This window comes from Acinonyx jubatus, chromosome D3 (assembly GCF_027475565.1).
Source record: "Acinonyx jubatus isolate Ajub_Pintada_27869175 chromosome D3, VMU_Ajub_asm_v1.0, whole genome shotgun sequence".
In the NCBI taxonomy this organism is placed as follows: Eukaryota; Metazoa; Chordata; class Mammalia; order Carnivora; family Felidae; genus Acinonyx; species Acinonyx jubatus.
Window position 1 is genome coordinate 516,838 of NC_069392.1, and position 21,327 is coordinate 538,164.

General features: G+C 56.9%; 1 protein-coding gene across 4 annotated transcripts in view; it reads left to right on the forward strand.

Moving 5' to 3' along the window:
- The window catches only part of GOLGA3 (golgin A3), a 45,453-nt gene that overhangs the window by 15,437 nt on the left and 8,689 nt on the right, over window positions 1–21,327 (forward strand). For all 4 annotated transcript variants that reach the window (XM_053206470.1, XM_053206468.1, XM_053206471.1 and 1 more), the window contains exons 5-17: window positions 883–1,541; window positions 1,922–2,033; window positions 3,687–3,993; window positions 5,905–6,107; window positions 8,926–9,063; window positions 10,372–11,163; window positions 12,142–12,219; window positions 12,972–13,235; window positions 14,303–14,397; window positions 15,066–15,282; window positions 17,552–17,695; window positions 18,292–18,489; window positions 19,338–19,454. In XM_053206470.1, coding sequence (XP_053062445.1) covers window positions 883–1,541; window positions 1,922–2,033; window positions 3,687–3,993; window positions 5,905–6,107; window positions 8,926–9,063; window positions 10,372–11,163; window positions 12,142–12,219; window positions 12,972–13,235; window positions 14,303–14,397; window positions 15,066–15,282; window positions 17,552–17,695; window positions 18,292–18,489; window positions 19,338–19,454 — 3,324 coding nt within the window. The remainder of the gene's footprint in view (window positions 1–882; window positions 1,542–1,921; window positions 2,034–3,686; window positions 3,994–5,904; window positions 6,108–8,925; window positions 9,064–10,371; window positions 11,164–12,141; window positions 12,220–12,971; window positions 13,236–14,302; window positions 14,398–15,065; window positions 15,283–17,551; window positions 17,696–18,291; window positions 18,490–19,337; window positions 19,455–21,327) is intronic.

Here is a 21,327-nt window from a genome sequence, read left to right on the forward strand (position 1 = left end):
ATAAGAGATATAAATACTGAAAAAGAGGAGAAATGTTATTTGCAGGTATTGATAATGCCTTGGAAAACTCTAGAGAATCAAGTGAAAAAAATTATAATATAATAAAATATTATAAAATAAGGGCACCTGCGTGGCTCAGTAGGTTGAGCATCTGACTTCGGCTCAGGTCATGATCTCACAGTTGGTGAGTTCGAGCCCCGTGTCGGGATCTGTGCTGACAGCGTGAAGCCCCCTTCGGATCCTCTGTCCCCCCCATCTCTCTCTCTGCCTCTCCCCTGCTTGTGCGTGCGTGCTTTCTCTCTCCCTCTCTCTCTCTCTCTCTCTCCCCCCCCTTATCCCCCCTCTCAAAAATAAAATAAACCTTAAAATGTATTTTAAATTATTAAAATAATGAGGGTTCAGAAAATCGTCAGTTTAAAATACAAGTATAAAAAATCAATAGTTAGCCTAATATGGCTAGTTATAAAATTAGTGGGAAAAGAGAATATTTATGGCAACAGCATGATAAAATATCTAAGAATTACATAAAATGGCAACGGTTTGGAATCTCAAGCAGTCCGGCGCGAGCAGGTGTGCATAACTGGAAGCGCGGCTCCTTAGCCCCTGAGTGATCGTACATCTCAGGTGGCTGTGACCCAGCAGGGCCGCTTTGGATCTGGACGTGGTTGAGCCTGTCGAGAAGAGTGCGTGCGCAGGGCTGACGGGACAGCTTTGTAAGGCCCTGCCTGCCGGATAGGTGGGGATGCTGCACGGTCCTGGTCGTGCGGGGCGTGTGCCCAGGGCTGGCGCAGGGAGGGTGGCCGGTGCAGCCTTTCGGGCCGCGAGGTTTGAACGCTGCTGTCACTCGTAGACGTGATTTCTGTACTTTGGTTTCCTCCCCAGTGCAGTCAGCCTGCGGCCAGAGCACGACTGTCCAGCACGCTCGACCCGGAGCTCATGCTGAACCCGGAGGCCCTGCCCCGTGCCAGCCCGGTGGCTCTGACAAAGGAGTACTCCTTCCTGCGCACCAGTGTCCCCCGAGGGCCGAAGGTGGGCAGCCTGGGGCTCCTGGCGCATCCCAAGGGGAAAAGAAGTTCCAAACCAAGCAAAATCCGATCTCTGGCCGATTACAAAACTGAAGACTCCAGTGCCGGGAGCTGTGGTGGGAGCGCTCCGGCCGCAGACGCTGCCGGGGGCGCCCTGAAGCAGAGCCGGAGCAGCGTGACATCAGTAGTGTCCGAGGTCAGCCCGTGTCCTGAGGCCGAGGACCACCTGGAGAACGCGTCCCTGACGGGCGACAACACGTCCGAGGCTGACGGGAACGAGAGCGATAGTTCCTCCCTCAGCAGCGTGTCTACCCGTGGGACGCGCGGGCTTCTGGTGGACCCCGTGGGCACTCGCGACGCTTCCTACGTGGTCAACGGCCAGGAGATCGCCGCCGCTGCCCTGGGCCAGTTCCCCTCCATCACGGATGTCCTCCAGGCTGCGGCGGCCGAGCACCAGGACCAGGGACGGGAGGTCAATGGGGAGACGCGCAGCCGGACAGACAGCATCTGCAGCAGGTGGGTGCTCCCTCCACCGCCAGAGCCGACCGGCGGCGCTGGGTTTCTCCTCGTCACGTCCTGAGTGTGTAACGTTTCTGTCTACACAACTCTGTCATTCTGTAAGACGTGGGAGCAGGTCAGGATCCGCGTCCAGTGTTAAGGGATGCTGTTCCCAGTATTTATGTAGACTCATGTCTAAAGCTGCACGGATACTTCCCTGGGCTGACCAGCTCCCCGGAGGGTTTCTTGGGAGCGTTTGTAAGAGTGTTAGTGGTCCACTGAAACCTTCTAACTGTCTTAATAATGTGGCGGGGACTGGAGCGGCGGTGTGGGGAGCCCAGAGACTCTGGATGCGTGAGGAGAGCTGGCGCCTGATGCTCTGTGCCTTTGTCCCCCAGCGTGTCCCTGGAAAGCTCCGCTGCGGAGACCCACGACGCAGTGCTGCAGGCCCTGAAAGACAAGATGAGACTCGAGGGTCAGCTGGAGGCGTTGTCTTTAGAGGCCAGTCAGGTAACGGACGCTGGAGGCCGGGAAGGCGCCACGGCTTCGGGGTGCATGTGCGCGGCCTGCGGGCTGGGTGCTCAGTCCTCTGTGTCCTCACCCTTTGTCCGCCTGCGTGGCTCGGTGTCTCCCTGTATGTCGGTCCTGACTCTGGGATGCGGGCCCGACGGTCCCGTTGGCAGGTCTCACCGTAAAAGACACTGGTAAAAGTGTCATCTTTGCCCCTTTAACACTTTCTGCTGCGGGTTCTGCCTTTTCTGATGTGAGCTTTGCTGTATCTGTTCAGTCTACTCCTGGAAACCATTTCTGCCCCTTAATTTTCAGTTTTCCTTGGCAAGTGGGGTAAATCTGTTGAGTTGAATTCAGCTGTGTCCATTTGGTGTGGGGAGCAGGGGACACACGGGCACAGAGGCAGTGTCGCGGCAGCATGGGTGTCCTTCAGGAGCGCGTCCCAGCACAGGGTGTGGGGCAGCGGCTCGTGGCGGGAGTAGCTTCCTCTCGAGCCTGGTTGGTTTGTTGAATGGCGTGGTCCAGGGACGCAGACCGACCCCTCTGTGCACGTAAACCTGGCGGTGGTTGCTGCGATTTCAAGGTGAATTGTGGTGGCTCATGGTTGTCACTGTCCCTGTAGAACCTCATCCAGCGCATTTCTGCTTCATTTGCACCTCCGGCCCACGAGTGATGTAGGAACCTTTGCTTGTGTTTATTTTACTTTACCTTCTTTTCCTCCTAGGATACTGACTGGCTCTTGAGTTGTGTGGATTGTGGCGGGTGTGATCCTTTCTGGCCTCCCTGTTAAAATCCAAGTTGTTATTATTGCAAAATCTCATTGTGTTTGCTCACCTAACTGGATTTTTGGGGTATTTGTCGTCCCGTTTGCTGAATTTGATGTTCGTCTTCCTCATGTTGGTTTTCCCCTCACGCGTGTTGATGTGCATCTGTCTGCCCGTCTTTGCGCTTTGGGATTCCCGTCCACACGCCTCACAGATGGATTTTTGGGTGGGCGGGAGATGCTGATGGCAGACAGGGCACGTGCCTTCCCTCCGTCTCTCAGACGTTCTCTGCTGCCCGAAGGCCTCTGCTCGTGGAGGCCCCACCTCCCACTCACTCCCCCTTGGTCCTACCGACCGTGTCCCTGCGGTGCCGCCACCCAGTGCCGGGCCGGGCCTCGGGCTGCCCCGTGCCCAGCGGCTCCGGCTGGAGCCCCTCAGAGCCCCTTGTGCGCAGTAGCAGGGGGCCTTTCCCGGGAGGCATGGTCCCAGACCTGAATCTGACGGCACTTGTTGTGGGGCTCCCTCAGCACGCCTGGTGTTCTTTCTTGGGGTGTGTGCGTGTGCGCAGTGCTGCACTCGTTTCTTTTTTGAACAAATGTGTTTTCCAACGTCCTCATGGGTGAGCGGGTGCTCGCACAGCCCGGGCACTGCTGCGCAGAGCGTGAGCGGCTCTGGTCACCCCTCCTCTCCTGCCCCTCGGGCCTGTGTGGAGGACCTGCCTCCTCCCGGGAGAGCGGTTGGTGCGAGAGCAGCTGCGAGCCCGGGAGACACAGTGCTTCCCTCTGAGTCTCCCTGGCTCCTCTCGGTGGCGCTCTTAACGCACGGGCGGCAGTGGCTCGGGCGGCAGTGGCTCGTCTGAGAGTCGCTTTCCGGTTGGGGGTCTGTCCAGGCACTTAAAGAGAAGGCGGAGCTCCAGGCGCAGCTGGCCGCCCTGAGCACGAGGCTGCAGGCGCAGGTGGAGCAGAGCCACAGCAGCCAGCAGAAGCAGGACTCGCTCAGTTCGGAGGTGGACACCTTGAAGCAGTCTTGCTGGGACCTGGAGCGAGCAATGACTGACCTGCAGAACATGCTGGAAGCCAAGAACGCCAGCCTGGCATCGTCCAACAGCGACCTGCAGCTGGCCGAGGAGCAGTACCAGCGACTCGTGGCCAAGGTGGAAGAGATGCAGAGGAGCATCCTCAGCAAGGACAACACAGGTGAGCGCGGCAGGTGGGGGGCGGAGTGGACTCAGGTCTTGGAAACGAACTCCAGACCCTTGCTAGTTGGTAGTAACGTTACTACCTTGCTCTGCCTTCAAAGCCTGTCGTGCGGGGGCTGGCGCTGCTCGCTTTTTCCTCAGAATGGCAGGTTGTGCTTAAAAGATTGAAAACCGACACTGTTGATGAGTAAACCTTTGTATTTCCTACTTTAAGTGCAGCTTTTGGCGGTGGTGGATCCCTGTGGGAGTCCCCTCTGGAGGGAGAGACAAGTGGGACGCTGGTGTCGGAGGGACGTGGCGGCAGGCTGTGCACAGAGAACCTGTTGTAGCCCTGTCCTCGCGCCGTCTTCTCATCCCGGGGCGTGTGCTGCACACCCCGCTGGGCGCCCAGCACCGCCCGCGTGCTCGCAGCACCTCCGTGCTGGCTGACGGGAGGAGGAGGGGCAGGGCAGGGGGCAGCGGAGAGCCACGGTTGGCCCAGACCGCACAGCCTCTGGTGCGGGCCAGGCAGACGGGGTTCCTCTCGCAGAACAGAGGGGTGGCTTGGGGGGCTGCTCTGGAGGGCCACAAGGCCGTGAGACGGGGCTTCAGGTGTGATGACAGAAAACAAAGAGTGACAGACTGCTGTGACAGAGACTTTTCTGGCACCAGAAAGAAGAAACTGCTCGGCTGAGAAACACGCCGTAGACTGTTTTCAGTCTTCGGGCATTTCCCGATACGCAGTCCCTTAAGAAAATTACAAAATCCGGGAAGTTCTGAGCACCAAGATAATTGTTAAGTCTGGGTTGCGGGGCCTGATGACCAAAGCCCGTCGGGCAGCAGCACTGACCGCACTCACACAGGGCCGCAGTGCGGTGTGGACGCCCTCGTGGAGCTGATGGCGTGTCTCCTGTGGTTCTCGCTGGGGTCGCCTTTCTGAGGTGCTGGCAATCTGAACTCTGAAACACATCAGGCCCCAAGAATTTCAGATAAGAGGTCGTGGATCCTCTTAAACTGAGATGGTTTTCTGTTTGTTTTTTAATTTTTGGGAACTGTCTTTAGAATGGTAGGTGTTTTTCTTAGTATTTGGCCACTTTGGTTTGCACTGTGATTTAGGTCATCCGTGACTTCCTGCCCCCTTTCCTCCCACTCTGCCCTCATCAGTGGCAAGAGTTGACCACGTCAGTGAACCGGGTTTTGGTGCAATTAGCACGATACCAGGTGCCGCCTGGGCGCCCACAGTGGCTTTGCGGGCACGCAGTTGGCCCTCGGTACCCACAGGTCTGTAGTTATGTGTTCACGGGCACACTCAGATTTGTCGGTAACCCTGAAGCAGGACAGTCCCTCGCAGGCAGGTGCAGCTCTGAGCACGGCTGGTGCCGCTTGACATTCACGCTTCCCGCTGAGGGGATGAGATGGTGCTCCGCTCTCCTGTGTGAGCGGGTGCCCTTGTCCGGTCTAGTGTCAGAGCCTCTGCGTCTTTGTGCTTTGTAGGGAGGTTTTGTATTTAAAGCGAAGTCCAAGCACTATCTTGTGCTCTTAAGTGTGAGACGTCTGTGACGTGTCTCACGGAGGAAGTTCCGTGTGTTTGGTGAGCTTCCTTCGGGCATGAATTACGGTGCCGTTGGCTGTGAGTTCAGTATTGATGGGCCAAAAGTACAGATTAAGTAAAATGCCTTTGTACACAAGCTCACGAGACAAGGTTGTATACTGATCTGTTCACTCCTGTATTTCTCTGGGAGCCACGGTTCGGCATCCACAACTGCAGTGTGACCTCTGCAGAGACACTGAGTCTGCGTGGGGCGTCCGTGTGGAGAGACGGACACCGTGTGGGGCGTCCGTGGGGAGACACCGAGTCTGCGTGGGGCGTCGGTGCGGAGCTGCAGGCTCCTGAGGAGTGGGTGCCCTGAGTTGCTGTGCTTGCCTTCAGTGCACGACCTGCGACAGCAGATGACGGGCCTGCAGAGCCAGCTACAGCAGGTGCAGCTGGAGCGGACCACGCTGAGCAGCAAGTTGAAGGCGTCCCAGGCCGAGATCGCGTCTCTGCAGCACGTGCGGCAGTGGTACCAGCAGCAGCTCGCCCTGGCGCAGGAGGCCCGGGTCCGACTGCAGGGCGAGATGGCCCACATCCAGGTACGGCCCCGGACGTGTCTCGTGTGGGACCCTGGCCTTTTCCCTAAATTAAGTCCTTCTGTTTTCAGGTCTCACGATTGCCTTTAGGGAAAGTCTGCTCGCCGCTCATTTAGCTTCTTCTCCAGCCTGCGGAGCAGCCGCTGTCCGTGACCTTCTGACACAAGGGGTCTTACAGCTTCTGCTGCATCACTTTCCGTTCTGTGACGAGCCCCCCCTGGGCGGCGCCTGTAGTGGTTTGAACCCAGCTCTCAGACCCACGTCTGCCCGGGTCTGGAGACTCTGGCACCAGCTCTGGGCCCTGGTCGCTGCCCTCCTGGGACGTGGTTTCTGACACACAAGGGGCACAGTGTGCATCCCCTTCCTGGTTGGAGCTGGTCTCTGCTCCAGCTCCTTGACCACCAGGTCTTTGCAGCATGAGCTCTCCCACTGCCCTCCATTTTGTTGGGGTGCAGGCGTGTCAGCCTCGGATTCTGGGGGGCGGGGAGGGCAGGTGTCTGTCCAGGCTGCAGAGGAATGCTGGTCTCTGCACTTTCCCTCAAGGCCCCTTTCTCTGGGCTCATCGCGCTCCAGAGGCGGTCAGGATGACAGGCAAGTGGCTGAAAGGCACTTTGCTCCAAGTCTTGGGGCCTTGGACTAATTAGGTTGATTAGGAGGGTGCTGAGTGGTGCTTTGGTCAGCCTCTGTCTTCTTCTTGAATGCAGACATGGGTTTTGCTCTCTCTCCCTTTGGTTTTCTTTGTTGGGATGAAATATTATAGACTAAAACTTTAATTTTCAGGTAGAAGATATAAAATACCAACTCCACTAAATGCTCTTTTAAAAAATAAAATCTAGGGGCGCTGGGGTGGTTCAGTTGGTTGAGCATCCGACTTTGGCTCAGGTCATGATCTCACGGTCCGTGGGTTCGAGCCCCGTGTCAGGCTCTGTGCTGACAGCTCGGAGCCTGGAGCCTGCTTTGGATTCTGTGTCTTCCTCTCTCTCTGTCCCTCCCCTGCTTCGCTATCTCAAAACAAATAAATAAACATAAAAAACAAAATCTAGGGGCACCTGGGTGGCTCAGTGGTTGAGTGTACAACTTGAGCTCTGGTCAAGATGTCATGGTCTTTGAGTTTGAGCCCTGCATCAGGCTCCACGCTGACCTGACCATGCAGAGCCTGCTTCGCATTCTCTCTCTCTCTCTCTCTCTCTCTCTCTCTTTCTGTCTGCCCCTCCCCAACTTGCACACTCTCTCTCCTTCTCAAAATGAGTAAATAAACTTAAAAAAATCTACGGGGGGCCACCTGGGTGGCTCAGTCATTTGAACGTCCGACTTCGGCTTAGGTCATGATCTCGTGGTTTGTGGGTTCGAGCCCCATGTTGGGCTTTGTGCTGACAGCTCAGAGCCTGGAGCCTGCTTTGGATTCTGTGTCTCCCTCTCTCTCTGCCCGCCCCCCCCACCCCCACACTTTGTCTCTCTCCTTCAAAAATGAATAAACATTAAAAAAAAAATCTATGGTCTACAAATATATGAAATTGAAATGTTCTTAAATTTGTTACGTATGTTTCAAGCTAAAGGACCCCGCAGGTACATATTTGTTCTACTTCCAACATACTTGGAAATAAATCACCATGCACGTTAACGCAAGCTTGCAGTGATGGTGCCTTTACATGAGACACGAAACAGTTAAGGAAGCTACATTTGTGTGTCTTGCCCCGAGTCAGAAATGAAGTTGGAGGGCAGAGTGGAGGAGGGGCTCTGGGGAGGAGAGTCAGCTGTACCTGACTTTCTCAGGCCCCTCCAGATTCCGGGATCCGCCTTCCTGATTAGGTGAGGACGTTTTCTCCCTCTTTCCCTGGTAACACAGAAGTATTGCCAGGCACATTCAGGAGGCAGCACAGAGCAGAGTGGCTTTTATTCTGTCGTTGCCTTAAAACACAAGTCCCAGCAGGGGCACCCGACCAGCTCGGCTGGAAGTGCATGTGACTGTTGATTTTGGAGTTATGTGTTGAGCCCCACGTGTGGTGTAGGGATGCCTTGAAATAAGGAAACTTACAAAACAAAACAAAACACAGTCCCAGCAAATGGTACCTTCTCCCGTTCTGAGTAGCTTCCATTGAGACCCCAAAATTCACAACTTGTCACATGTGGCATCTCACAGTGTCAACGAGTGTTCACCTTGTATCTGGAAGTAACGTGCTCGAAGGTCCAGTCACAGAGCCGTGTCCCCTGGCTTCTCTTTACCGAGCCCCCTCTTGGGGCTGGCACACTGTGCTGTAAAGCTGGGCACCTTCTCTGTAAGAGGTGGTGGGTCAAAGGAGGTCTAATAGTCTGTGACAGCCAGGGTCTGACCCCAGGCTGGATTGCTTCTTGGGAATGGCCAGGGTCAGCCTGGCGAGTATCTCGGACAGTTAGGCACTGAGAGGCCAAGGCGTGAGATGTGGCCGGTCATAGTTGGACAGGTCATTTTTGGGGCAAATTCCAGCCGCTGCTGTCCCTGCCATCCAGGTGAGAGCCCTCACCTTGAGGGTCCTCAGATAATACCTTCAGCAGGAACTTCTGTGTAGGTTTTGCTACAAAGTGCGTATGTAGCCTTGGGGGTATTGACCACTGGCCTCCGGGCTGCCAGCCTGCCCCTCTTCGGCACACACAGACAGCCCCAGTGTCAGGATGGGTGACAGGAGGGTGGGCAGTGAGCCCTGTGTAGCAGGGTCCTGGGGAACAGTTTCCCCTGCAGTTGTCACTGGATAGGACCCTCACTTTCATGGCCTCTGGGGTGGGCCGGGCTGTGCTTGTGTCTGGAATCTAGCCACTTTCTACCTTGTGGAATTTTTCTCTGAAGGTTGGACAGATGACCCAGGCAGGCCTCCTGGAGCACCTGAAACTTGAGAACGTGTCCCTGTCCCACCAGCTGACGGAAACCCAGCACAGATCCATCAAGGAGAAGGAGCGCATTGCCATCCAGCTCCAGGGCATCGAGGTGAGGGCCAGGCAGCTCTGGGGCTTGCTCTTTGCATGCTGCGGCACTCGTCAAGGTTGAGAAAACTTACAGATGTGTGTGCGTAAACACTAATACACAAGTGACAGTGATTCAGGGTTTGGCAGTTCTGTTCCTCACATCACTGGAAACTCATCCGTCTGTCTGATCTGAGTTGCCGGCAGTGACTTATCTTCCACTAACTGTGTGGGCCTGGAGCCCTGCACTTGGCCCCGCAGTTGGGAAGGTGCTGGCTAGCAGGTGGGCAGGAGGAGGATAGTGTGTGTGTCTCTGAGATGCCGTGTCTCTGACAGCCTCGCAGTGGTAAGCATTTCCTGTCTCTGAGCACTCAGCTTGTGTTTCTGTTGGCCCCCCAGCAAGCACACGAGCGACTTAGGATGTGGCCAGTTGGACCTGCAGACTGTTTCCAGGGCAGTGGGGGCAGTAGCTCTGACCTGTTCTCCTTAGCTGTGAGACCCTGTACCATTTCTTATCCTCTCTGAGCCTTGTTCCCTTGATTTATGAGATGAGGACGGTGACACCTGCTCAGTAGGCTTGTTGGGAAGAAGGAAGGAAGGTGCACAAGGTCTGGGCAGCGTGTGGCCTGGCACTTCTGTGCTGAGGATGTGGAAAGTCAGCGTCCCGTGACTGGCGCTCGCCCCTCTCCTGCTTCTCCGCGCGTGCCCCCGTGTCCTCACGGGTGAGGCGGGTGACAGAAGAGAATCGCGTCATGGCAGGGGCCTGGTGCCAAAGACCTGGAAACATTTAAGTTAGAAGCTGACATTTTTCCTCGGGAAACACACGTAGGTGTTGGATCTTATCTGCGTAAGCAAATTGTAAAGAACTCCATCCGTACTTGTCCCCCAGCCTCGGTCTGGTTTTACCAGCTCAGTGACAGTGTTGCCAGTGGCACATCCCCAAAGCAGGGACACCTTGCAGCCTGTCTTCACGGCGGAGGCAGCCATGGGGGTGTCGTTCAGCCCTTTATCCTATTTCTTTTTTTTTTTTTTTTAAGCTTTAAGTCATCTCAACACCCAACCCAGGGCTCAAACGCACAACCCTGGGGTCAAGAGTCAGCCGGGCACCCCGGTTCGTCCCATTTCTTAAACCTGGGTTGCCTGCTGGCTTCTCCCTCAGCCGGTCCCAAGGGTCAGCAGAGTGGACTGGACGGCCGGAGGTCACCAGCCTTTGGCCCCTCTGGCCCCAGGCTCCTCTGCCTGCGGGTTGGGGACGTGATGGTGACAGACAAGGGCCTCTCCCCAGGGTGGCGGGTCTTCCTGCTCTTTAAACAGCACGGTTTCCTGTGCTCAGGCCGACATGTTGGACCAGGAGGCTGCCTTTGCGCAGATTCAAGAGGCCAAGACGATGGTGGAGGAGGATCTGCAGCGGAGGCTGGAGGAGTTCGAGGGCGAGAAGGAGCAGCTGCAGAAGGTGGCGGCCACGGCCGCATCCCTCGAGCAGCAGCTGGAGCAGGCAAGCCCTCCGTGGCCTCGTGGGGACGCCCCGGTGCCACACACGGCCGTCCTCGTGCGGCCGTCCTCGCGGTGCCTGTCTGTGCGGTGTGTCCTTTGGACTCGTTATGATGTCACATCAGAGCGGCCGCCGTTGCCGTGCCGGCCGGGTGTCCCCCGCACGTACCAGCACTTGGTGTCCGTGCGCTGGGCAGCAGGGGGAGGGGGCCGGGTGGCGTTCTCATTCCGGGGCAGGACACTGACCCTGGTTCCTGTCTTCCAGGTGAAGCTGACGCTGCAGCAGCGAGACCAGCAGCTTGAGGCCCTGCGGCAGGAGCACCTCGACCTGCTGAAGCAGCTCACCTGTGCGCAGGAGGCGCTGCAGGCCCGGGAGCGCGCCCTGGGTGACGTGCAGGTGCGCTACGACGAGCTGCAGGCCCGGCTGGAGGAGCTGCAGGAGGAGGCCGCCTCCAGGGACGACACGATCCGCTCCCTGCAGAACGAGAAGATTGTCTTGGAGGTGGCCCTGCAGGCGGCCCGGAGCGGCGGGGAGGGGCTGGACAGGGGAGCGCAGCGCCTGGCAGAGGGCGCCGAGGAGACGTCGCAGGTTCTGGAGCAGCTGAGACAGGAGTTGGCCGTCAAGTCCAGCCAGGTACTGCGCTCGCTGTCGTTTCGTTAGGAGCGGAGGCCACACGTGTGAGAACCAGGGCAGTTGTCCCGTCCCGTCTTTGATCGCCTGGTTGTGGAAACGCGGAAGAGCGCTTGCCAGGGAGGGACCCACGCCTGCAGGTCACGTGCTTCCCATCCCGTTGACTACGGGCAACGTAGATGCCCGGGGCTGGGAAAGCGAGTCACGTGTGGGGTGTGGACAGTAAGCTCCCAAGAAACCCCAGCGTCTGTTTGCAGGTGACGTAGAGCTCAGACGCGGGAAAAGTTATGTGGAACGTTTGGATCTTCCCTGCTGTATGCCTGCGGTGGGGCCTGCTGGACACGTGGTGGGACGGTCGTGTGTCAGTGGGCGAGGGCGGGAGACAGAGGGGCGTGTGTGGACACGAGCCGGCTCGCCGCTTTGGGGGCCATTGTGCTGACAGCGTGACGTTGTCACGTGACCCGACCCAGGCAGACGTTCGCACGCGGAACAGGAGGACTGTGGGGTGTAAAGCAATAGTTAGTGTCTGGGAACGGTTTGCCTTCAGACCACCACCCCCGAGCATCCGGCGCGAGGAAACTAGTGGAGGTTTTCCTCTGGGAAGTAGAGTGAAAGGAGCCCGTGTTTCCCCTGCGAACACTACCCTGGGCCGCTCACTTGTCAGGGACCTTCTGGGTGGGTCTGAATGTGGTTTTACTGTTGGCTCGGTAAGAGGGATGCCAGCGGACCCCGGAGGCGCTCCGCGTCCCATTTGAGCTTTGCTTGTATTGTTGTGGGGTCTCTGGTGGCAACCCTGTGGACAGAGACACTGTCCTGAAAACAGGGAGGTGGGAGGTGGGTTGGTGGCTGGCCTCCCCGTCCCCCGGGAGGCTGTCTCTCCAGCCGTGGAGGTGGGTGTCCTGACACACGGACCCAGAGTCAAGCCAGCGCGGGGGACGGAGCTCCCACAATGTAACGTGTGGGCACGCGTGTCCTTTGTAGGTGGGGCACCTGCAGCAGGAAGCTGACACTCTGAGAAAGCAGACGCAGAAAGTCAAGGAGCAGTTTCTTCAACAAAAGGTAAAAACGTGTTGTCGGTTTTCTTCGTGTGCAGTAAGTGTGGAGAAAGGTCCCGTGTGGTTCAATCACTTGCGTAGAACAAGACCGGTCAAGAAGAAGGCCACACCTAGGCCCCTGCCATGCTGTTTAAAGACGCTGATTCCAAGCGACAGCCTCACCTCTTGTATTTTAATGTCTCAGGTCGGGATGTGGCTTCAGAGTGGGGTCGGCATCTGTGACACGATCCCACTCTGCCGTCACGTCAGAGGCCGTGTGCTTTGCTGCAGCACAGACAGACTCTTCTGTTAACGTGTCTGTGAGAAAGTTCTGCCCTGATGTGGCGCCGAAGGGAGCCCTGGTTGGCGCAGAGGGTGGGGACGCACGTTCTGTGTCCACAAAGCTGATGGAGGCTGTCGGAGGATGAGTGTGAAGTGTGGCCGACACCAAAGGTTTGGGGAAGGGCGACCTGAGGGACAGTTAGAAGTGGTGCTGGATGTTGTGCCGAGATGCAGGTGGGGGGACGGCCCGTCAGGAGCCTGGGGCCCGAGGAAGGTGAAGCCGCCAGGCGACCCTGCCGTGCACATCACCCAGATGTGTTTAGGCGCGTGACACGATGCTGTGCCTCAGTTGATGGTGTCCTGGACTTGGTGGGATGTGTTCTCTGTGGTCCAAGAGGCGTTATGCTGTGGACGAGTGGTGAGCACTTTGGTTGAAGCCGCGTGAGCCCCAAGACCCTGCCTTGTCCCGGCTGCAGCTTCTGTCTCCTCGGGCAGGTGATGGTGGAGGCCTACCGGCGGGATGCCACCTCCAAGGACCAGCTCATTGGTGAGCTCAAGGCCACGAAGAAGAGGCTGGACTCAGAGCTGAAGGAGCTGAGGCAAGAGTTAATTAAAGTTCAAGGGGAGAAGAAGTCCGTGGATGTGGAGCATGTGCGCCTGCAGAAGGAAGTGTCCCAAGTCCGTCAGCAGATGGCCGACCTCGAGGGGCATCTGCAGGCGGTGCAGAGGGAGCGCGACGAGATGGAGACACACTTACAGGTCCGGAAATTCAGCCAGATGTGCCCAGGGGTGTGTTGTGTCCGGGTAGAGGGCAGGACAGCCTGGAACCAGTCCCTCCTGGAGCCCCTGTCCTGGAGGGATAGATGGACAGAAGAAGGGACGGGCGAGGCCCGGCCTCTGGGAACTGGCATTGGGAGAGCCGAGGGAGAGTCTGAGGCGGGCAGGAAGCCGGGAGCCCTGTGTGGGGGACACGACGTGGGAGGAGGCGCTGGGCTGGCTGGTGACGCCACAGCAGCTCTGTGAGCTCTAGGCTTTCGGGGGAGGGGGCTGGTGACATGTGAGGGGCCCTGTGGTCCACGGGAGGTGAGTGTGGAGGCAAAAGGACCCCAGTCCAGACTCCTGTCCTGCAGATGAGTGTTTCCTGAGATGAGAGGGTGACAGAACAGCCGGGGGAGACCAAGGGCTCCATCCTGTGGGATGTCTCCCAGGTCCCACTGGATGGCCAGGTGGGACCCAGGTGGGCAGACTGGGTGAGGCTGCAGGCTGGGCCTGGGAGGTGCAGATGGGAGAAGGGGGCACGAGAGGAGCCACCAGGAGCCGGGGACCTGGGGGGTAACACCTGCAGCACCCAGGTCACGTGTTCCTTGAGGTGCTCGGGGCTGTGGGGGACCCAGCCTGTCCTGGGAGGCGGTTCTCACCGCACAGAAAGAAATGAGAAAGGGCAGCCAGTGAGGTGGGAGGCAGCGTGAGGCTGGAGGCCATCATCCGTCTGTAGTTCAGTCCTGTGGGTGCTGGGGGGCCTAGAGGAGCCTGGGGGGCTCGGGCAGCAGTGGTCCTTGGGGACCGTGGGTGAGGGCTGCATCCCAGAGGGTTCCACCCCAGCCTTCGGTCCTTCCCAGGCACTCCCTTCAGCACCCTGGACCTTTCTAAAGCAGTCGTTTATACGAAGGGCAAACCCTGTCTGTCAGGGTCCTCTTCAGGGCCCTTGTCCTTGAGGGTGGCCCTGAAACGGCACCATTTGCCCTCAAGGAGGCTGGTCCCGGGAGTCAGGCCGCCCAGGGAAGGTTTGGTCTCCTCACTTCGTCTTTTCCTCTCTTCTTCTGAAGTCTTTACAGTTTGATAAAGAGCAGATGGTAGCTCTTACAGAGGCCAACGAGGTGCTCAAGAAGCAAATTGAGGAGCTCCAGCAAGAAGCCACCAAGTGAGTGGACTTTGAGGCATGTACGGGCGGGAGGGGTGGGCGTGAGCAGCTTTGAGCTCTGCTGGGGCCTACTCACAGGCAGCCAAGGAAGTCAGATTCCAAAGTTACCGCTGGAGAGCAGATCGCAGCACAGTTCCTTGGCTGCATAGTTTCGCGGTTAACATGCACTCCCCTTGTGTGTCTATTACATGCCAGCGGCGTGTGGCAACGCCTTTCCCCCTGCCGGGTCCCCAGGCAGGGCCAATGTTTGCGTGTATCCCTCTTGCCGTGTATACGCACGCCGGGTAGCCTTCAGGGGCCTGTAACCCTGCGGCATATCCCGTGTCCTGCCCTGCTCTGCCTTCGTCCCTTGGAGGTTGCTTGTAAGCAGGTTAAGATGTTTACTGCTATTTGAGAAGAGTTTGTTTGGGAGGACAGAAGTGTTCTCTGCCCTCACAAGAGCACCCCCTCCAGGAGGGGATCAGGGCAGACCTGAGCGCTGTGCTGGTCTCTGTGGGGGCAGCCAACACAGGCCCCCGCTACAGGATCAGGCCTGGCAGGTGCAGCAGCCAGCTAGGGCGGGGCTGGGGCGGGGCTGGGGGGGGGGGGGGGATGCGAGAGCCTGTCCTTCGGAGGACTCGTGGGAAGTGAGTTCAGATTGCCTTCTCTGTGCGCCCGTCACGCCCTAGGGCCATCACGGAACAGAAGCAGAGGATGAAGCGGCTGGGCTCAGACCTGAGCAGCGCCCAGAAGGAGATGAAGACCAAGCACAAGGCTTATGAGAGCGCTGTGGGCATCCTGAGCCGCCGCCTGCAGGAGGCCCTCGCGGCCAAGGAGTCGGCAGAGGCGGAGCTGAGCCAGCTGAGAGCCCAGGGCGCTGGCGGCGGCAGCGACCTCACTCTGCACGTGGGTAACCCGTCCGCTCCCGCCACTCAGCCGGTCGTGCACTCGGTTCTGGGGACTTGATGTCTTAACAAACGTTTGCTTGGAACACCTTGAGAAAGAGTCTGGAGAGACGGGGCGGAGCTAGCGTGTAGGCGGCATTTCTGTGAAGTGTCGCATGCCAGCAGCGTGACTGCACAGATCAGCCCCCGGCGGACCTTCGAGGAGCACGCCGTTGCCTGCTCCCTCAGTGCGGGCCCTCGGTCTCCCCACCCCTGTCCTTTCCCGCACCCCTTCAGCGTCTGTGGAGGAATTTCCTGGGCGGGTAAAGTGCTGTGAGCAGCCTGAGTGCCAGTGTAGGGGGGTCGGGGAGTATTTGGAGAGTCCAGAGAAGCTTCTTGAAGGGTGTAATATTTGAACTGGTCTTGAATAAACAGGAGGCATTAGAGTAGATGGGGGTGCATCTCTGCAGGGGAATGTTCCTGTGCAGGGTGTGCAGGAAGATCTGTGCTGTGCATCTAAGGGGTGCAGTGGGTCGGGCAGGGGTCCTGCTGCCGGGGTGTGGGTGTGTGCAGGTGGGCAGGCGTTGGCTCTGAGCTGGGACTGGCATGGGATGGAGGGCTGACCGGCGACTCGGGCAGGGTGAGATCTCACTCTTCTGTGGTGGGCATTGACAGGCGGTGGTCGAGGACAGCTGGGGTCAGGCGAGGCTGTAACAGGGAGACCGCGTGGAGTCCTGCAGTAGCTGAGAGATGACAGGTCCAGACGAAGGTTGCGGAACAGCCAGAAGGAGGGGCCACTGAAGCACGTTGCTCCCTTGGGAGGGAGAGCCCGTGTGTCGACGGCGCAGGCCAGGGGCTAGCGAGGGGGCGGCCCCTGGTGTCTGGGTTGCGGGCGGCTGTGAGTGGCTCTGCTGACAGGAGAAGAGGGACCCTGGGGAGGGGCACCTGCCTGCTCTTCCTGCTGGAAGGAAGGCAAAAACCTTTTGCTCCGGATGGTTTTTTAGGGTAAATGGATGGAGGTTGTCCTGGAGGAGGACAGAGGATGGGGCCAGCAGGGCAGGGGCTCTGGGCTTGCGGGGCATTTTTTTCTAATTAAAAAAAAAATTTTTTTTTTTAATGTTGTATTTATTTTTAAGACAGGGAGAGACAGAGCATGAACAGGGGAGGGTCAGAGAGAGGGAGACACAGAATCTGAAACAGGCTCCAGGCTCTGAGCTGCCAGCACAGAGCCTGATGCGGGGCTCGAACTCATGGACCGCGAGATCATGACCTGAGCCGAAGTCGGCTGCCCAACCGACTGAGCCACCCAGGGGCTCCAATTTGTTGTGTTTTTTTTACATTTTATTTTTAAGAGAGAGAGACAGAGCACAAGTCGGGGAGGGGCAGAGAGAGAGGGAGATGCAGAATCCGAAACAGGCTCCAGGCTCCGAGCTGTCAGCACAGAGCCCGACGCGGGGCTCAAACTCACAGAGTGTGAGATCACGACCTGAGCTGAAGTCGGACGCCTAACCGACTGAGCCACGTAGGCGCCCCTTGGGGGGCATTTTTATTCCTGTGATGCAGGCTGTCAGAGTTCCCTGAGCGTCCCCCATGTCTGTGAGTCCGACGCGGTCTTGGGTGTCGCACACCCTGCCAGCTTCGGCCAGTGTGAAGTTTTACCTGACTAGTTGACGTGCCTCTGTTTGTTCCTATCCAACATCTGTTTAGGGATTGTTTCTTCTTAAATGAAGTTTGTTACGGTCTCCTCCCCACGGAAGAATTTGAGCGGGAAGACACTGTGTCACAGCACGCTGTTTTCTTACCAAACCGAGAATATCACATGCTGCTTTTACCTGTTTACTTTCTAAAATGGGAGGGGGAAATGTATTAAGTTGCAACTTTCCTTTAAGTTGAAAACCTTTCGCTGCCTGATTTTTAATTTTGGGACTTACACGTGTCGGGGGCAGGCCGTAAAGTGCCACATGGAGCCTGCCGTCCCCCACGCACAGCGTCTGTGTTTATACTTGTCAGACGGGACCTTCGGCAGGTTACTCACCGTGGATTATCGGTATAGTGAGGCCGGAACGAGATGGACAGTAGACCGTCCTTCAGTATAACGGCTAAGAAACACACATCACGTGTGGAGACGAGGGCGAGTGTGTGCAGCGCACCGGGTGGTAGTTCCGTTCTGCCTGGTGCAGCTTCCCTGCCACAGGTCGTAGGTCCCTCTCCTGTGGGGAGCGAGGGGGGGCGCCTGTCACACGCCACGTTGAAACCCGTGAGCAAATCCACCTTCCTGTCCTGGCTCTTAGGAGAGAATCCAGGCTCTGGAGGCAGAGCTGCAGGCCGTCGCCCACAGCAAGACGATGCTGGAGAAGGAGCTCCAGGAGATCATCTCACTGACCAGCCAGGAGTTGGAGGAGTACCGGGAGAAGGTGCTGGAGCTGGAGGATGAGGTAGGCCAGGTTTCATCCTCACACAGCCGGACAGGCCCTGCTGCCCCCATGCAGCTCTGCTGCAGGCAGAGAGGTGCCTACAGAGGCAGGAGCCGGCCCGCGGCTCACATCCACACCGTGCTTCTGTGTGCCATCGGCCTGTTTGTCTGGGTCCCGGACGGACACACACACACACACACACACACCTACCCACACACACACCTTACTGCTTGGACTCCCCACAGGCGTGGTCGCCCAGCATTCTCTCAGGCACCCCTCCAGCATAGGGGTTGTCAGACCACGAGGGCTAAAATGTCCCCAGTTCGAATGCTCAGGTTGCAGGTAACGAGAAGATCTATTCTCGTAAAGAACTTCCCGTGACTCTCTGGCCCAGAGATGGCGTGGCTTTGGGTGATGCCGCACTTGGCAGTTGGTGATGTCACCAAGGGCTCTCCACAGCGTCCCGGGCTCCCAGGAGAAAGCTGGGCTGGCCGTGGTTCTTTGTGGCTGGGGGTGCCTGTCTAGCGCCGGGCACTCGGTTTCTGGTGTACAGGAACCTAGCTCATCAGCCAGAACATGTGATTAGGTGACTTCCCAGCGCCTTCCGTCTGTTTCAGCTGCAAGAGTCCAGAGGCTTCAGGAGGAAGATAAAGCGCCTGGAGGAGTTGAATAAGAAGTTGGCCCTTGAGTTGGAGCACGAAAGAGGGAAGCTTACGGGCCTGGGGCAGTCCAACGCGGCCCTGCGGGAACACAACAGCATCTTAGAAACCGCGTTAGCCAAGAGGGAGGCCGACCTGGTCCAGCTGAACCTCCAGGTACTCAGACTCCTCTGTCGGAGGCAGGGCCTTGCCGCAGGGCAGGGAGCTCTGTGTCCGGTGTGGCCTCATGCATGCGTCCCAGCCCCTGAAGCAGAACGCTGCTCCACCGCAGAGATGCGGAAACCGGCGAGGGGGTCTGGTGGAGTCAGAAACCCGCCTCGCGGCTCTGGGGTGTGGGGCAGAGCTGGGGGCTCCTGACGCCCCCCCTCCCCCCCCCCCCGCTGACTGAGGTATGAATGCTGTGACCAGTCCGTTAGCTTCCCTGCTCGAGGGGGTCCCGCTGGTCATGAGGGGTCCTTCCCTCTGTGAGTCACAGATGGGACTTGAACCCTGGGTGGGGGGGGCTCCCTCTCCAGACTCTGTTCTCAGCCCCTCTGGCTCTGCAGCCTCTCTGAGACTGGTGAGAAGGCCTTGCGCTCCGGTGCCATCCTCATGGGGCCGTCAGCAGCCCGGTCCAGCTCCCGCCTCAAAGTACCCAGCGATCAGAGAGCTTGTCGACTTTTATTCGGCACCGGTTCCCGCCCCTGCCATACCCGGTTACCTCACGGTGACGGTATTTGCGTTTATAGCCCCTGACTCACAGGCACGCTTTGGGTTCCTCGCTGCGTGCTTGAGTGCAGCTCTACGGTTTTGCCGCGGTCTCAGGTTTCACGTTCTCCAGAGACGGAATTCTCCCGACTCTGCCGCCTTGTGCACTTGCTGGCCGCGCATCGTGACGCTGCGTGTCACCATGCTGCCAGGTTCCCCGCGTGGCCCTGACACAGTGGCCCTGCTTCCTCCTGGGGCTCCGCTGGCCTCTGAAGCTTGAGTCCCTTCTCACGTGCCGCGTCGGCAATGTGCTGTAGGTACAGGCGGTCTTGCAGCGGAAGGAGGAGGAGGACCGCCAGACGAAGCAGCTCGTCCACGCCTTAGAAGCCGCGCTGGAGCAGGAGAAGGCCAAAGTGCACAGCCTCAAGGAACAGGTGTGTGACGCTTCCCACTGGTTCCAAATTGTCACCTCAGAGCCGATTGGAATGTGGTTTTTCAGTGTCTAAAAACTGAGCATGTGAACCCTTGACACCTCAGGTCCCTTTCAGGAATTTACAAGTGTCTTTGTACAAGTGTCTTTGATGTGTTCTGAGAGCAAAGCATCATCGGAGCATTGGTGACAGTGAGCGGCCGGGGGGAGCCCTGATGGCCATCCATGGAAGAGTAGCCTTGGATTAACCCAGAGGCAGCCGTATGGGCCTGAGATGCGCACACAGAGCCCCACAGAGGGTATTTGCTGGGGGAAAATGTCCCACGTGTACTGTTGAGTTAAAAAAAGCAAACTGCAGAACAGTATATGACTCCGTTAGTGTTCAGAGCGCAATTGAGGAAGGTGGTTGCGTAGACCCTTTGCCATTTCCTGGCTGCTCGTCTCCATGCTGAGGTGCCCACCAGTGCGTCAGGTCAGTCTTCCTGCAGAGGGCCTGCCCCTCCCACCCCTGTGAGCTAGAGTCAACCTCAGTCCCCCGTGCTCCCCACCAGGTGCCGGTCTGTTATTCCTCATGAGGACGTAAGCATCAGGGATGCCTGGCGGGGCCCGGTTGGTTAAGCGACTGACTCTTGATTTCAGCTCAGGTCATGATCTCACAGTTCACGAGAGTGAGCCGCAGGCGGGCTCTACACTGTCAGCGCAGAGCCTGCTTGGGGTTCTCTCTCTCCCTCTGTCTCTGCCCCTCCTTTGCTCACACGCACACACACGCTCTCTCTCTCAAAAAAAATTATAAATTCTTGAAAAAAGAAAAAAAAAAAGAACGTAAGCTTGATGGCTTCAGGGCCGTGACTCATTTACCCTCACGGCCCCTGTGCCTGGCACACAATGTGTTTGCCATGTGCACATGGGTGCAAGGGTGCGTGTGACCTGGGTTTTGCCGCGTCCTTTAAAAATCTCTCCATGGTGATATAATAGAGATAGAAATAAGTAGTTCTTCATTTTTTCGGGTGAGACAGTAAAATATTCTTGTAAATAGGACAGCTTTAAGGTCTGTTAGGACTGTATTACCATGACCCCATTAGCCTTTCCTGCAGTCGGTCTTTGTCCCTTGCATGAAGGTGAATGGAGTCAGAAGGTGAAAGTCCCTACTTTCCTGCCCCCCAGTTTCCATATTTTGCTCACTTACTAATTTTATTCTCCTTTTAATGAAGTTGAAACTTCATTAAGAAACTTGTGAATAAAAGTGCTAGGGAAAGTGATGGATATGCGACATTGGCTTAGCTGTGAATGATTGTCAATTATTTCTCTAAATGCGTTTAGTCTAATTGTCCTGATTGTATGAACAGTACATGCTAGTAAAAAAGTTAAAAAAAAAAAAAAAAGAGGTCTTAAAGACTGAAGCAGAGATCATCTTGAATTTGCTCCTAGTGATAAGCCACTGTTAACATTTTCTACTGGGGTTTTTTTTTACTTATTTATGTGAGTTAGATTTTGTATGTTCAACTGTCATATAGTGTAAGTATTTTTATTAAACTTTTAAAAAATGAAGTGCTGCTAGTCAATTAGACAAGAAAACTAAGTCATTAGAAGGAAAATGGGAGATTTTCTTACATTCTTAGAATTTGCTGGTCTCAGAAACCTTGGGAGGCTCATTGTTTACCGAGAAAAGGCTACTGTGTCATGAATGCGTAGTAATTAGTGGCTCTACTGCAGTTACTTGGTATGGTGGAAAAATGTATTCCTCCCAGAAAACATGAACTATGACTGAATTTAACAAGAAATCTGGAGATATGCTTGAAGAGGACTGTCAAAACCATTTAGATCAAAGGGTGCCTGGGTGCTCAGTCGGTTGAGCGTCCAACTCTTGATTTCAGCTC